Source organism: Schistocerca nitens, chromosome 5 (assembly GCF_023898315.1).
Source record: "Schistocerca nitens isolate TAMUIC-IGC-003100 chromosome 5, iqSchNite1.1, whole genome shotgun sequence".
NCBI lineage: Eukaryota > Metazoa > Arthropoda > Insecta > Orthoptera > Acrididae > Schistocerca > Schistocerca nitens.
This window is the reverse complement of record NC_064618.1, coordinates 747,458,212-747,474,433: the sequence shown is the minus strand read 5'-3', so window position 1 is coordinate 747,474,433 and position 16,222 is coordinate 747,458,212. Positions and strand designations below refer to the sequence as shown.

Below are 16,222 nucleotides of genomic sequence, written 5' to 3'. Positions count from 1 at the left end.
CAGAACTCCTTAAGATAGGCATTGTCTGTGGATATTGTATCACAGACACAGTCCCTTTGACTGTTCAGAGGAGTCACTAAACCTGCCAAAAGTTGTAAACAACCATGGATGAGCAGCACCTATTAGACGGAGGGGGTCTGACAGCCCATCAGTTCCAGTCATTCCAACAGGAATGAGGTATGCGGCTCATGTTGTCTGTAGTTCAACCACGCCTAGAAGGTCAGTATCAAGGGTCAATCATGTCCCCATAGTTACTTTGTGCCAGGAAGGGCTCTCAACAAGGGAAGTGTCCAGGCATCTGGGAGTGAACCAAAGCAATGTTGTTCGGACACGGAGGAGATACAGAGAGACAGGAACTGTTGATGACATGCCTCGCTCAGGCCACGGACAAGGGCTACTACTGCAGTGGATGAGCGCTACCTAGAGATTATGGCTCGGAGGAACCCTGACAGCAATGCCACCATGTTGAATAATGCTTTTTGTGCAGCCACAGGACGTCGTGTTATGACTCAAACTGTGTGCAATAGGCTGCGTGATGCGCAACTTCAGTCCTGACGTTCATGGGGAAGTCCATCTTTGCAACCATGACACCATGCATCTTGGTACAAATGGGCCCAACAACATGCCGAATGGACCTCTCAGGATTGGCATCACATTCTCTTCACCGATGAGTGTTGAATATGCCTTCAACCAGACAATCGTCGCAGACATGTTTGGAGGCAACCTGGTCAGGCTCAATGCCTTAGACACACTGTCCAATGAGTGCAGCAAGGTGGAGATTCCCTGATGTTTTGGGATGGCATTATGTGGGGCTGATGTATGCCACTGGTGGGCATGGAAGGCGCCATAACAGCTGTACGATACGTGAATGCCATTCTCTGACCGATAGTGGAACCGTATCGGCAGAATTTTGGCAAGGCATTCGTCTTCATGTATGACAATTCACGCCCCCATCATGCACGTCTTGTGAATGACTTCCTTCAGGATAATGACGTTGGTCAACTAGAGTGGCCAGCATGTTCTCCAGACATGAACCCTATCGAACATGCCTGGAATAGATCAAAAAGGGCTGTTTATAGAGGATGTGACCCACCAACCACTCTGAGGGATCTATCCCGAATCGCTGTTGAAGAGTGGGATAATCTGGACCACCAGTGCCTTGATGAATGTGTGGATAGTATGCCACGATGAATACAGGCATGCATCAATGCAAGAGGACATGTTACTGGATATTAGAGGTACCAGTGTGTACAGCAATCTGGACCACCACCTCTGAAGGTCTCCCTATATGGTGGTACAACATGCAATGTGTGGTTTTCATGAGCCGTAAAAAGGGAGGAAATGATGTTTATGTTGATATCTATTCCAATTGTCTATACAGATTCCAGAACTCTCAGAACTGAGGTGATGCAAAACTTTTTTTGATTTGTATAATAAAAATGCCCAACTCCTCAAACAAATGTCCACAAAATTATCATGATTGGGCACAATACATTACTCTTAGATCACATTTTTGAGCAATGAAGACTTTCTTTCTTAAGGTCGAGTTGCCCCAGAACATTATTCCATATGACATTATTGACTGAAAATATGCCAAATAAGTCAAATCATTGATTTATCTCTCCCAACATTTGCTATGATTTTAAGTGGAAATGTGGCTAAACTAAGTTGCTTTAGGAGTTCTTCTATGATTCTTTTTACCCCAGTGTAGCAGGACAGATACTGATAGCTGGCTACATGAAACACTTGTTTCTGTTACCAAAAACTTTTGCTTCGACTTCGCAGATGTTATAGGTATGCTGAATGTGATTTGGTGCCATAACCATAACAAAGCCTGATACCTAAAAAATTGTTGTGATCTGAAATGAAAGGCAGTTTTGTAACAACTAGCTCTCATTTCATTGTAGATTGTGATTTTAGTATCTCAAGCATCTGCAACAGAATTATTACATAAATGTCTAGCTATAGTCTAAGATAAGGAAATGATACAGATGAAACAAATGATAAGTGGTACCATACACTGCACACATTAATAGTAAGTTAGGTCTATAAATTTATCACGGTTTAATTTATTAAATGTGAAAAGACTACCTTAGTGATGTTGCAAACTATTGATTTATATTTACAAACAAAGATGATGTGACTTACCATACAAAAGCGCTGGCAGGTCGATAGAAACACAAACATACACATACATACACATAAAATTCTAGCTTTCACAACCAATGGTTGCTTCATCAGGAAAGAGGGAAGGAGAGGGAAAGACGAAAGGATGTGGGTTTTAAGGGAGAAGGTAAGGAGTCATTCCAATCCCGGGAGCGGAAAGACTTACCTTAGGGGGAAAAAAGGACAGGTATACACTCACACACACACACACATATCCATCCGCACATACACAGACACAAGCAGACATTTGTAAATAATTGAATACATATATGTTGTAAAAGTCTAATTAACATGCATTTGTGAATGCTCCATATAAGATATCAAAGGCTCAAAAATTGCAAATTTTTTATTGTGTTAAGATACTTCATCAGTGATGATGGCTGCTGGAAGGGAAGCAGTAAAAAGTGATGGCTAATGACAGGGGAGATAGTTGTGTTAGCAAGAAAAGGCACAAGATGGAAAGGTTGGATGAGAATTGTAGTTTGGGGATGAAGAAAGGACACTTCATCCTGAGAGAGAGTTTAGTGAACATTTCATGTTGGGTGATAATGGATGAATGGTTCACACCGAGAAATGGTTGAGCCAAAGACCTTATTTCAAATCTAAACATAAGCTCAGTTTTGGCACACAGGACATCAAGACAGAAATGAAGCTATAATTTATTTGATGACAGAGTGTGTTTATCAGCTTGCAGGTGTTGATGAACGTTACATAAAGAATAAATATTTACAATTTTCATGTACAGGAATTTTGATGTTAACTACCAATATTTTATTGGATGTGAAGGATTGATGCAAAAGTGATGGCAGTGATTAGAATAAGTTGAACAATATATACATGCCCGTAAAATAAACTACACTCATGCTCATAAATTAAGGATAACTGCAGAATGTGGTGCCACACAATGTGGCACTACACAAATCTCACACTAATACCATAGGCACATAGGGAACACACGCGGCACAGATCTATAAGTCCACGGTATTGGTGATAAGTTCAGAAAACTGTCCTGAAACACATGTGCTACAAAATGCCACTGTTTCCTGTGCATGTACCCCAACATAAATATGGGATATGATCACCATGCACATGTACACAGGCCATACAATGGGTTGGCAATTTCTGGATCAGGTGGTCAAGCAGCTGCTGGGGTAGAGCCTCCCATTCTTGCACCAGTGCCTGTTGGAGCTCCTGAAATGTCCTGGGGGTTTGAAGACGTGCAGCAATATGTTGACCCAGACGTGCTTGATGGAGTTTAGGTCTGGAGAACAAGCAGGCCACTCCATTCGCCTGATATCTTCTCTTTCAAGGTACTCCTCCACGATGGCAGCTCAGTGGGGCCGTGCGTTATCATCCATCAGGAGGAAGGTGGGACCTACTGCACCCCTGAAAAAGCAGACATGCTGGTGCAAAATGATGTCTCGATACACCTGACCTACAGCTCCTCTGTCAAAGACATGCAGGGGTGTACGTGCACCAATCATAATCCCACCCCACACCATTAAACCATGACCTCCATACAGGTCCCTTTCAAGGACATTAAGGGGTTGGTATCTGGTTCCTGGTTCACGCCAGATGAAAACCAGGCGAGAATCACTGTTCAGACTCTACCTGGACTCGTCCGTGAACATAACCTGGGACCACTGTTCCAATGACCATGCACTGTGTTCTTGGCACCAGCCTTTACGGGCTCTCCTGTGACCAGGGGCCAGTGGAATGCACCTTGCAGGTCTCTGGGTGAGTAAACCATGTCTGTTCAGTCATCTGTAGACTGTGTGTCTGGAGACAACTGTTCCAGTGGCTGCGGTAAGGTCCCGAGCAAGGGTACCTGCAGTACTCTGTGGCTGTCTGTGGGCACTGATGGTATCGGTCTTCTTGTGGTGTTGTACACTGTGGACGTCCCATACTGTAGTGACTGGACACATTTCCTGTCTGCTAGAATCATTGCCATAATATTGAGATCACACTTTGTGGCACACGGAGGGCCCGTGCTACGCCCTGCTGTGTTTGACCAGCCTCCAGTCGCCCTAGTATTCTACCCCTCATAACGTCATCAATATGTGTCCTTTGAGCCATTTTCAACACACAGTCCCCATTAGTATGTCTCAAAATGTCTGCACACATACTCACTGCACCATACTCTGACATGCATCAACCCACCTCTGCGTATGTGGACTGCTGCCAGCACCACTGTGCGAAGACCGCGGGTGAAATGCGCTGCATGGTCATACCCCAAGGTGATTTAAACCCGAAAACCACCTATCAGAGCATTGTTTCACCATGTATCAGCATTATCCTTAATTTATGAGCATGAGTGTATATACAACAGAAAGAGAAGTCACAAGCAAATAGTATTCTGCTAAAGAAAATCTTTAAAAAGTGTTGCTCCCTCACATAGAAACAACCATGAAACAGATAGGAGTAACTACTTGGAGTATCTTATCTTATGCTGAAAGGACCAAATAAAACTAGCTGTAGCAAATTAAAGTAACAGGCTGACATTTGTCAGATGAATGTAAATTATTCACACAAGAAATGGCTTAAAACACTATTTTGACTGATTTTTGAGTACTGCTCATCAGTCTGGCACTTTACCAAGATGCATTAAGATATAACAATATTAGAGAAGGAAAGTTGCATCTCACCATTTAGTGGAGATGCTGAGTCACGACAGGCACAACAAAATGATTCAGTTATAGCTTATGGGCATTAATGCCTTTGTTAACAACAGACACACATACATACATGCACACAAACAGTTATGCAAACGCAACTTGCTCACTTGCCTGCTGTCTCAGGCAACTGAAACCACACTGTGAGCAGCAGCACCAGTGCATGATGGAAGTGGCAACTGGGTGGGGTTAAGGAGGAGGCTGGTGCAGCGTGGGGGAGGGATAGAATTGTGGGGTTGGTGGACAGTGAAGTGCTGCAGTTTAGATGGCTGGCAGGGGAGAGGTGGGGAAGGATTGGGGGGAGGCGGGAGGGGGGGGGAGGAAGTAGCGGAAAGGAGAGAGATAAAAAGATGGGGTGGGGTGGTGAAATGACGGCTGTACAGCGCTGGAATTGGAACAAAAGAAGGGGCTGGATGGGTGACGACAGTGACTAACAAAGGTTGAGGCAAGGAGAGTTATGAAAACATAGGGTGTATTGCAGGGAAAGTTCCCACCTGCATATTTCAGAAAAAATGGTATCGGTGGAAAGGATCCATATGGCACAGGCTGTGAAGCAGTCATTGAAATGAAGGATAACATGTGCGGCAGTATGTTCAGCAACAGGGTGGTCCACTTGTTTCTTGGCCACAGTTTGTCAGTGGCCCTTCATATGGACAGACTGCTTGTTGGTTGACATGCCTACATAGAACGCAGCACATTGGTTGCAGCTTAGCTTATAAATCACATGCCTGTTTTCACAGGTAGCCCTGCCTTTGATGGGATAGGTGATGTTAGTGACAGGACTGGAGTAGGTGGTGGTAGGAGGATGTATGGGACAGGTCTTGCATCTAGGTCTACAGGGGTATGAGCTTTGACTGATTGCATTAAGCTATAGATAGAGAAAATCTAAAAAAGGGATGCATGTGACATCATGGGATTATTTGTCAAGTGCAAGAACATTACAGAAATGCTCAACAGACTAGGGTGGCAGATGTTGCAATACGGATATTTTGGATCAAGGAGAGGTTTACTGTTGAAATTCAAGAAGAGTCAACTCCATCCAACTTACATCAACTGAAATGATCACATTGAGAAAATTAGTGAAATTAGAGCTTATACCAGCTTCTAATAGTCTTCCCACACTATTTTGAAACTGAACAGCAAAGGAGCAAAATGATAATAGCTTCAGAAGTACCTGCTGCCACAGACTATCAGTTGGCTTGTAGATGTACGAGTGCTATCCACAAAATACATTACGTTTTGGAATTAAAAATAAATAAAGTATTGGAAATTTTTTTATTATATACAGATGAAAGCCACACTTAAATACTACTTTTCTACATAGTTGCCATTTAAATTAAGGCACTTATCGTAGCAATGGATGAGCTTGGAAATTCCTTCGTCGTAAAATTCGGCCGCCTGCACCTTTAACCATGTGGTTACCTCTTCTTGAAGCTGTGCGTCGTCATCAAAATGCTGCATAGCCAACCACTTCTTCATTGCTGGGAATAAGTGGAAGTCGCTCGGTGCCAGGTCGGGACTGTACAGCGGATGAGGAAACAACTCCCACTTAAAAGATTCGAGAACTTCACGAGTAGCATTTGCAGTGTGGGCCCAGGCGTTCTCGTGAATCAGCAAGATCTTTGAGCCCAACTTTCCCCTGCGCTTGTTTTGTATTGCTCTTCTGAGGTTGTGCAGAGTTTGGCAATACTTTGAGAGTTTATTGTAGTGCCTCTTTCCAGGAAATCCACAAAAATCACACCTTTTCTGTCCCAAAAGACAGTCATTACGTGGTTGAAGGTGCAGGCAGCTGAAATTTACGACGAAGGAATTTCCAAGCCCGTCCATCGCTACGATAAGTGCCTTAATTTAAATGGCAACTATGTAGAAAAGTAGTATTTAAGTGTGGCTTTCATCTGTATATAATTTAAAAAAATTTCCAATACTTTATTTATTTTTAATTCCAAAACGTAATGTACTTTGTGGATAGCCCTCGTACATTCAGATTTAGATGTAGAAGAAGGACATAGCTAATTTGTTTCTAAATCTTCTTATTACACAACACAGTGATTCATAATTTTTCAGGTAGTTAATTGTGTAATTTTAAAGTAATTTCTTGTATATGTATGTACTTTATTAATTTTTTCAGTATTCATTATTTAAAGAACTATAATATAACTACAAAAATAGTATTGAAAAATAATATCATAAAAACTTTGTAATAGGAACATTGGCAAAGTCAGGAAGTTTGTGTTGTATAGAATCCAAAGAATCTGTTTCAAAGGCAACAATAATTTTGTCGGGCACAAGCATTCACAGAGTCAGTAGCAAAAAGAGTGAGTTGCAAGTCTTCTGTGTTGAAGTTTGGAAGCAAAATGGCAGTGCTCAAAAATTTAATGGAGAGTGTTTCCAAATGAGTTTTTTAAACATGGCAGGTAATGTAAATGGATGAGTGAGCACGTATCTGAACACAGTGTGAAGTGTTTAAGAAGAATCAGTAACTGAAGAAGAGTACTGGGTGACCAAAATTATTAAAAGTTCCTCATTGTTAAAACTTTGGCTGCCAGACTTGAATCACCCAATGTTGTGTATCAGAACAAGACCTTTTTAAGGTGTGTATAATTGTCAGACACATGGCCTGTGAACTTAATTTCTTCAATATCCTACCTACTAGGCCACATGTATAGGAATTACATAAAACCTTTAATAGCAAATCAAGACTCCTTTCAGCATTTGAGACAAATGACATTTATTTTTCGAAAGAATACAGCAAAACTATTATAAATGCAGAATATTTATTAAGTCAAAAGGTTGGCTTACAAATTCACAACAGATGTAACAACATATTTGACTTAATTAATAAGTTATATGCTTTACTTTACATGTGTGAATAATGCAAGCACATGGAACTTTTCATTCGGACAACCCTTACAGTCTGTGACGACTTGTTCTGATTTCTTCAAAGCTCCAGCGCATCCATATTTGTGAGTGTATAATCGGTAACAAGATGTGCACCTGTTTCTCTTGCTGCCAGTTTCTTGCGAGACGTGGTTCCATGAACTTGATGTTCCTGGTGATCCTGGTACATCTTTAGGATTTCCAATGTTTATCAGTGCAAGTATTACTTTCTCTCAAAATTCAGTTATGTGCACATTTTTGTCAATAATTTATGTCAATAGTGTGGGCATTGAAAACTGCCATATTCGTGAGGAGCTTGAATGCAGTTATACAGTTCCACTTCACTCTTCTTTGTAAAATGGAGGTGTAAGATGCAATTTTATCTGACAAATCTGTGAAGGATATTGCATAATTATATTCCAAAATTGTGGGTGGTTTTGTAGTTGCACCTTTTCTTGAGATAACTGCTACCATTTCTGGAATGTCTTTAGTGATCAGAAACAAGACACCTCTCCTGTCCTTGCATTTTCCTATAATAACATTTGTATTACTCCTCATGCGTCAGATTTTACCTTTCTTGATCTTTCCTTTCACTACAGTTGTTGGACTATCATTTCTGTTATTCCTCAAAGTACCAACAAGATGAGAAAATGTTCATTCAACTTATGGACTTAGGCAACACTTGCATAATAATTGTTAAGTATAAAGTGCATCTGTCATTCAACAATGGATGTTCCACATCCTGGAGGACCTCCTCACTACGGATCAATTGGAATGAAAGTAAATCTAATCTAATCTAATCCATCAACCCATCACTGCACTGGAGGAAACGTAATGATCTACAGGGCAATCTCCTTCCAAGCACACACTTTCACATGCCAGGTATAGTCTCCATGAACACACAGTTTGAATAGCTTAAGAGCACACTGATGATGATTCCTTGGACTACACTGGTGAAACCCCAGGCTTCCACTAAATGGCACCATAGTTTCATCAATGAACACTTTCTCACCAGGACAATACACTTCATGAAATTTATCATTTAATAGATCAACTAATGGTGAAATTTTGTACAGTTTGCCATTGTTTGTACCAGAATTGTCTGAAAATGTAGCATACTCAAAAGGGCCTCAAATCTGTCGCAGGTTAAAGCTTTATTTACTTAATTTTTGTACAGTATATTCTTTGACCAATATTTCTGGAGTGTAGGTTTTCAATCCAAACCAGTCCACAGAATGAATTTAAAAAATGTAGGATTTCTTCATTGTTTGTGTCTCCCCACTTTTGTAGTCTGCTATGTTTTGCAGCTTTTTCATTGACAATAATGTCAATAATTCATTGCTCAGCATAACAATTCATCTCGGTAGCAATCATTTCCAAAACTTGGTAATCAAAAAACAATTGGTTAAAATCCAGTTCATTGCATCTTCCAGTCATTTTCGTCTTCACGTGGCGAGCAATTCCACCACTACAGGTTGTTATAAAATCATTCATATTTCCAGTTTCATCATGCCAAGTAACTTTGGGGATGTCTCTTTGAGGCACAGTTGCTGATTACCCAACAGTTGTTCTTTTTCTTTTTCTCAGTCTGCATGTATTTGAATAATGGTCGGGAGAGTATTCAGGATCATCATTGTCAGATATGTTGCCAAACAAACTGGCCTCACATTCACTGAATTCACTTTCCTTGCCCAACCAAGCCACGATTGACTCCATGTCAGACATTGTCACAAACTCACAAGAAAACAAGCTCAAATATTCAAGGAGACATAACTTCAGACATATATAACCTTTAGCAATGTTGCTGTATGAGTTATCACCTATAAAACCAGATGTCATAAACTCAAGAAAACAGTTGACTGCAGGCCAAACTTCAAGAGGAGACTGTCACACTATCCATCAATGAAATTCAGAACCAAATATGCACGGCCTCTCCAGGAGGCCAGCACAACTATATCTCCATTTTAAATTATTGTAGCTGTTTATATAATTTATACAGACAGCCTTGAATGTTTGTATCAGTTTGATGCTCATGGCCTGCTAGGGACATCACCTTGTGTATCAATTTGATACACACGGCAGCCAAAGTGTTAAAGAAGAGCCTATTGCCAGTAATAAAACTAAAATTTCTTCTGAGCAAGCCTCAGAAGGCCCAACAGTACCAACCAACTGCTGTGTCATCACTGCACGCAGACATGGAGGGGCATATGGTCAGCACACTGCTCTCCCAGTCATTGTCAGTTTTTGTGACTGGAACAATTACTTCTCAGTCAATTAACTCCTCAACTGGCCTCACAATAACTGAATGCACCCCACTTGGCAACAACACCTGATACACCCAGATGGTCACCCATCCAGTTGCTACTCAAGCCCAACAACTTCGGCGATCTGACAGGAACGGGTGTTACTACTGTGGCAAAGCTGTTGGCCTACTGCCAATAAAAAGTAAGATCAAGCCAGTTATCTTTTTAGTTATGTACATGGATTGCCAGCGAAGTAATCTCAGCACTTTGAACACTATAGTGTCACATATTGTGACCACCACCAATGTTCAACATCAGGTAACCACTCACAGGCAATAAGTGGCAGCAACAAGTATGGCGGGTATATAAACCATATCGAAGGAAATAGGAAAACATTGCAGATATTGTCATAATGCAGAACAGAGTGATTTACCTGATGCCCAAAAGGCCATAATCACGCCTTTTGGATCAAGGGTGGAAAAATTTCAGAAACAGCTAAGCTGGTACACCATGAAAAAACACTCTGGATGCATTGGACAACTTGATATGCAAGTCATTGGATCAGAGGAGTAAAGCATTTGACTCTGTGAACCAAGACTTGCTTATGTACAAATTAGACATATATGGGATTAAGGACAATGCTCTAAATTGGCTCATATCATACGTACACAACAGAAAACAAAGGGTTACTATCACCTCAGATGCAGTGAATTATTATTCAGAATGGAGTACAGTACCACAAGGTGTGCCTAAAGGCTCCATTTTGGGGCCAATCCAGTTCCTATTTTATGTAAATTACTTACCCATAAATATAAATTCCCCATCAGATTAGATTAGATTAGACTTACTTTCATTCCAATTGATCCGTAGTGAGGAGGTCCTCCAGGATGTGGAACATGTCAGAAAAACAACAATACATGACAAATATTTACAATTAAAACAAATAAGCTAATGTACCATTCCACAGGTCCCAAGTGGAATGATCGTCATTTTTTAATGAACACTAAGAGTAATTTTACAAATACTAATGCACTGAATTTAAAATAAAAAAGTTTTTTATTTATTTATAAGGTAATACAACTACTGTAATACTTATTTACAATGAACACATTACTGCACTGAAATGGTGCAGAAGTTAGATTATACTAACACACACACACACACACACACACACACATTTTCAATGAACACATTACTGCACTGAAATTGTGCAGAAGTTATGTTGTACTTATATACAAATCAGTTGGTTTTACTAAGAAATTCATCAATGGAGTAGAAGGAGTTGGCCACCAATAAATCCTTTAGGCTTCTCTTAAACTGAATTTCATTGGTTGTTAAGATTTTTATGGCTGCTGGCAAGTTATTGAAAATGTGTGTTCCTGAATAATGCACACCTTTTTGTACAAGAGTAAGTGACTTTAAATCCTTGTGAAGATTATTCTTATTTCTAGTATTGATTCCATGAATTGAGCTGTTGGTTTGAAAAAGTGATATATTTTTAATGACAAATTTCATTAAGGAATAAATATATTGGGAAGCAGTAGTTAGTATCCCTAGTTCCCTAAACAGGCTTCTGCAGGATGTTCTTGAGTTCACACCACATATAATTCTCACTGCACGTTTTTGTGCCCGGAAAACTTTAGCTTGGCTTGATGAATTACCCCAATACTTCTGTTTTAATTGTAGATGACGGTGCAGAAAAAATTCTGAGCTCCATCATAAGTGCACTGGATACTTTACAAAACAGGTTCCAGTTAAATGGGTTGAAACTGAACATATAGTACATTTTGAAAGCAAACATTCAAAATGCATGGAACTTAAAATACAACATAACAATCAGCTTATGAAAGAAGTTGACACCGTCAAATTCCTGTGACTAAATGTGGACAAGAACTTAAGCTGGAATACACGTATCGACTTTCTATCAAATAAAATATCCATATCTGTTATCAGATATGGTATAATTTTCTGGGGAAGTTCAAGTAATGTATCTAGAAAACTGAAACTGCAAAATAAGTGTCAGATACATGTGTACTGCACAGCAAACAGAGTCTTATTTTTATTTTGGAAACTACAAATTCTAACTGTTCCCTCCAGATACATTTATGCAATTATAATCTTCCTACACAACAGACAAAAATTATTTGAGGAGAATCATTTTAGTCACACATACAACACGAGAAATAAAAATAATTTTATGCTACCCACACACCAATTGAAATTATATGCATGGACTCCACAGTATATGCAGATAACAATATTTAACAAGTTAATGGGTAAAAACAAATTTAATATGAAGCCATACATTTTAAAAATGAGACTGCAGCAGATTCTTTGGGAGAAATGCTACTATTCAATAGAAGAATTCATAGAGGATGAAATGATATTTTGAACAAGGGGTAATTAAGTGTTAGATTTTATTGTGTGTATATATAACAAAATTGTATTATTATTATGATGTTTTTAACATCAATTGTTCTGTGTTTATGGTGAAATTTTACTGCAATTTTGGCATGTCTCATGTACCTGAATGGAATGATTATGATTAAAAAAAACAACAATTCACAATTCTCTAGTCACTTTTTGTGTGATGCTGTGGTTAAAGTATACTATGCATGGCAAATTGGCATTATCAAAAACTGGTACTGAGACAAATGTGGTACATCACAGACCATAGATGACAAGGGTGAATGAAAGCTGCAGACATGTGTAAGGGTGAATAGACATGCAACTATTGAGCAACTGACAGCCCAGATGAACAAAAGGGCTGCCAACAGTGTCTCTTCAGTAACTGTTCAGCAAACGTTGGTAAGTATGGGCCTCCGCAACAGGGGCCAGATTTATGCACTCAAGCTGACAGCTGTTCATCGGTGACAAAGACTGGAATTTTTACGCCAGTACAACTGAACATCCACTGGGTGGTGACAAGTGACTTTTGTCAGACGAATCACATTTTATGCTCCATAAGTGTGAAATGTCTGAAAGCAAATACCTTGCAACAATTATCGCAAGGGTCCAGGCAAGAGGGAGTGTTATGGTATGGGGAATGTTTTTGTGGCATTCTCTCAGTGTTCTTGTCAATCTGGAAAACACAATGGATCAACACAGGTATGCCTCTACCCCTGAGGACCATGTCCATCCCTACTTTTTCCTTGGCACAATGGCACTTATCAAGAGGACAATACAGTTTGTCACACAGCGTGCAGTGTATGTGTGTGATCCACAGAGCACCAGGATGAATTTCTGTATTGCCCTGGTCACCAAATCCTCTGGATTTAAACCCAATCAACCTCCATAAGACGGTTGGTTTAAAACTTGCTGAGTCCAGTGCCTTGTCCTCGAAGTTTTCCATGAATAAATTAGGTACCAGAGGGGAGAGGGGGCTTCCCATAGCAACACCATCAATCTGCACATAAAATTCACCATTAAACTGAAAATAAGATGCTAAAACCACATGTTCAAATAAGGCCGTAATGTTCTTATCAACATGTTGGCCAAAAATAGATAAAGAGTCCTTTAATGGTACCATGGTATATAATGATACTACGTCAAAACTAATGAGCACATCAATACTATTTAGCCTGACAAGTCTCAGGTGGACTCTGTTATTCAACGACCTGTCAAATTTGACGGGTAAGGATCTAGATGAGGCTACAGTATCTGTCTTAAGTAAGGGGCTAAATTTTGGATCTTTTCATTCGCCGTAAAGTTGATGGCACATTAGGACATGCCACATATCATAAAACAAAATATACAAATCTGTATCTACATGCCAGTAGTTGCCATCACCCTTCACAGACCATAGGTGTCCTTAAGACCTTAGTGCATAGGGCACACTGTATATCCGATAAAGATAATTTGCAAGAAGAGCTCACATACCTCAAGAGCATTTTTAAAAGTGAATGGATTTTCTCCTCAACAGATTTGTAGGTCATTCAATGTAAAACCTAGAATGCAGGTATGTGAGGGGAAATAAGATAGTAATTCATTCAGATCAAGTGCATTTTTGCCCTATGTGGGTGCTGTTTCCTCGAAGATAGGCCGTATTATTGATAAACACTGTGTTAAGGCGATCTTCCGGCCTCCCACGAAATTGCAGCTTTACTTGACTCTGTAAAGGACGATTTACTGCTTCGTAAAGTGGGTGTGTATCAGATTCCTTGTGGAAATTGTGGGAAGTCATACATAGGTCAAGCAACACGCACCGTTCATGAGAGATACACACACTTATTACTGCCAGACAAGTCAGCTGTGGCCGAACATTGTATTGATACAGGACATTCAATGAGCTACAGTGAAGTGAAGCTTTTAACATCCACCTTGTTCTTTTAGGATTCAGTCTTCATGAAGCTACAGTGATTAGATTAGCAAATAATTTCATAAATAGAGATAATGGTTTTAATTTGGACAAAGCATGGAATCCCACTCTTGGGAAAATTAAACTGCAGATAAGTCATCATGGTGTCACCGCCGCTGAACATTCATCGATAAGCGAATCAAATGTCTGTACGCCTATCGAATGTCTGTACGCCTTCACCACAGGCAGCACACATGTAACCATATTTCTTTGCCACCAACAAGCTCTGTGACCCACATGCACAGTACTGCCGCAGTGGAACATATAAGGCCATGCTTGGCACCTTGGCATCAGTCTTGTGACTCACTATGAGGACGGTCGGATGATACGTGGCTGAAATATCATTGAAAGATATTTTATTTGCATGGCTGCTTTCCTGAAATTTAATGGACTACTCATTACACCACGAGAAGTTGAAAATGAATATGCTATTTTGACTAAAGTGACTTTTATAAATTTTGTTGTGTGCTTGCGAATACTTCATGTGTTGTTGACTTTCATAACATAGGCATTGTGAACTTGTTTGTTGTTAGTTAATGAAGGCACTACAAATTTTTCAAAAGTAACATTTGTTAAAGAAAAATGATTGGTTGTTGGTATTTGCTTCACAAAACCCAAAAACAGATAGTATTACAGTGAGTGATGTTATTCCATTTATCTCACGTGATGTGTTGCTAGGAAGTAACCATTATCACTTTTGCTAGTTACAAATAATTTCAATGCATTTCTAATTAGCTTAAAATCATTTTGTGATATGTGGCTTTTACATACAAACCAGCATGTGCGCATTTTAGTGACACCACTGCCTTTCTTCACACTTGTAATTACTACTTAATTACAGTTTCAATTCAGTCATTAAAAAACAGTAACTTTTACTCCTTTTGAGCTGTCAACCGTAAATTATTACCTGGGAGCTCAATTTATAGAATTTCAGTCACTTATTCTAAATTATAGCTAACTGCAGTGCACTATTTATTTCCACATTGAAATTTCTTTCTCATTGTTGTTGTACATGATAAGTATCTATCCAATGGTGCTCAAGTTAAACACTGGTTGTAAACTTTCAGACAGCATGATTCTTCAGAGTCCATATCTTTAGCTGTTAAATAAGGGACATTAGGTACATGAATCATGAAAACATTTACTACTGAAGAGTGTGGCCATGTTCTACACTGTCTTTCATCATATACATGTGAGCCCCACAATAATGGTTTGTATAACCAGCAGGAAAGACTTTACACAACCAATACTTCAATTACCAGTAGCCTGTATACATCAGCTAATAATTTAGGAAAATAAGCTTTGTATCACACAATAAGCTAACATTAATTATAGTACACAAAGATTGTCAATACAAACAAAAAAAAATTCAGCATCAGTTACTGAGACGTTGCTGGATGAATATGTAGCCAGATTATATAATTACAAAAACTAAGAACTGGATAGCCTTCAAAGATGCAGTATTAACTGTTATCATTCATAGTGCCAATAGAACTACATTAGAAATTTCTGTCTTCAGAAAAACACATAAAATTACATACACTCTACTAAGTTACCTGCACATTCAGAACTTTATCTGATGGCTGGTGTTCCCTGTAATAAGTTCCATCATTAACTGTTTGCTGTCGTCCTCTTGTCTTTCCCATTGACACTGGATTCACAGCCTGAAACAGTATAGTTAGAGTAGTTTGTTTTCTATGTATACAGTATTAAGAAATAAAAGGTAAACTAGTACAGTAAGTAAAAATCATTCGGCAAAAAAGGCAAAAAATTAATTTTTCTTTATTAGGAACAATATAACTATAAAAATGGAAATTAGCAGTTAACAATAGACAAGAAATCCAGTGACTACTCTACATTTCTCCAACATCATATAATTACTTGAAACTAATCTACAACCAATTTGG

The 16,222-nt window shown here is 39.2% G+C and overlaps 1 protein-coding gene across 1 annotated transcript in view; it reads right to left on the bottom strand.

The window, feature by feature from the left end:
* LOC126260926 (probable 2-oxoglutarate dehydrogenase E1 component DHKTD1 homolog, mitochondrial) overlaps positions 1–16,222 on the bottom strand; it is a 322,465-nt gene that overhangs the window by 175,091 nt on the left and 131,152 nt on the right. Inside the window, exon 7 of the mRNA XM_049958422.1 lies at positions 15,872–15,979. Within this exon, the coding sequence (XP_049814379.1) occupies positions 15,872–15,979 (108 nt within the window). The remainder of the gene's footprint in view (positions 1–15,871; positions 15,980–16,222) is intronic.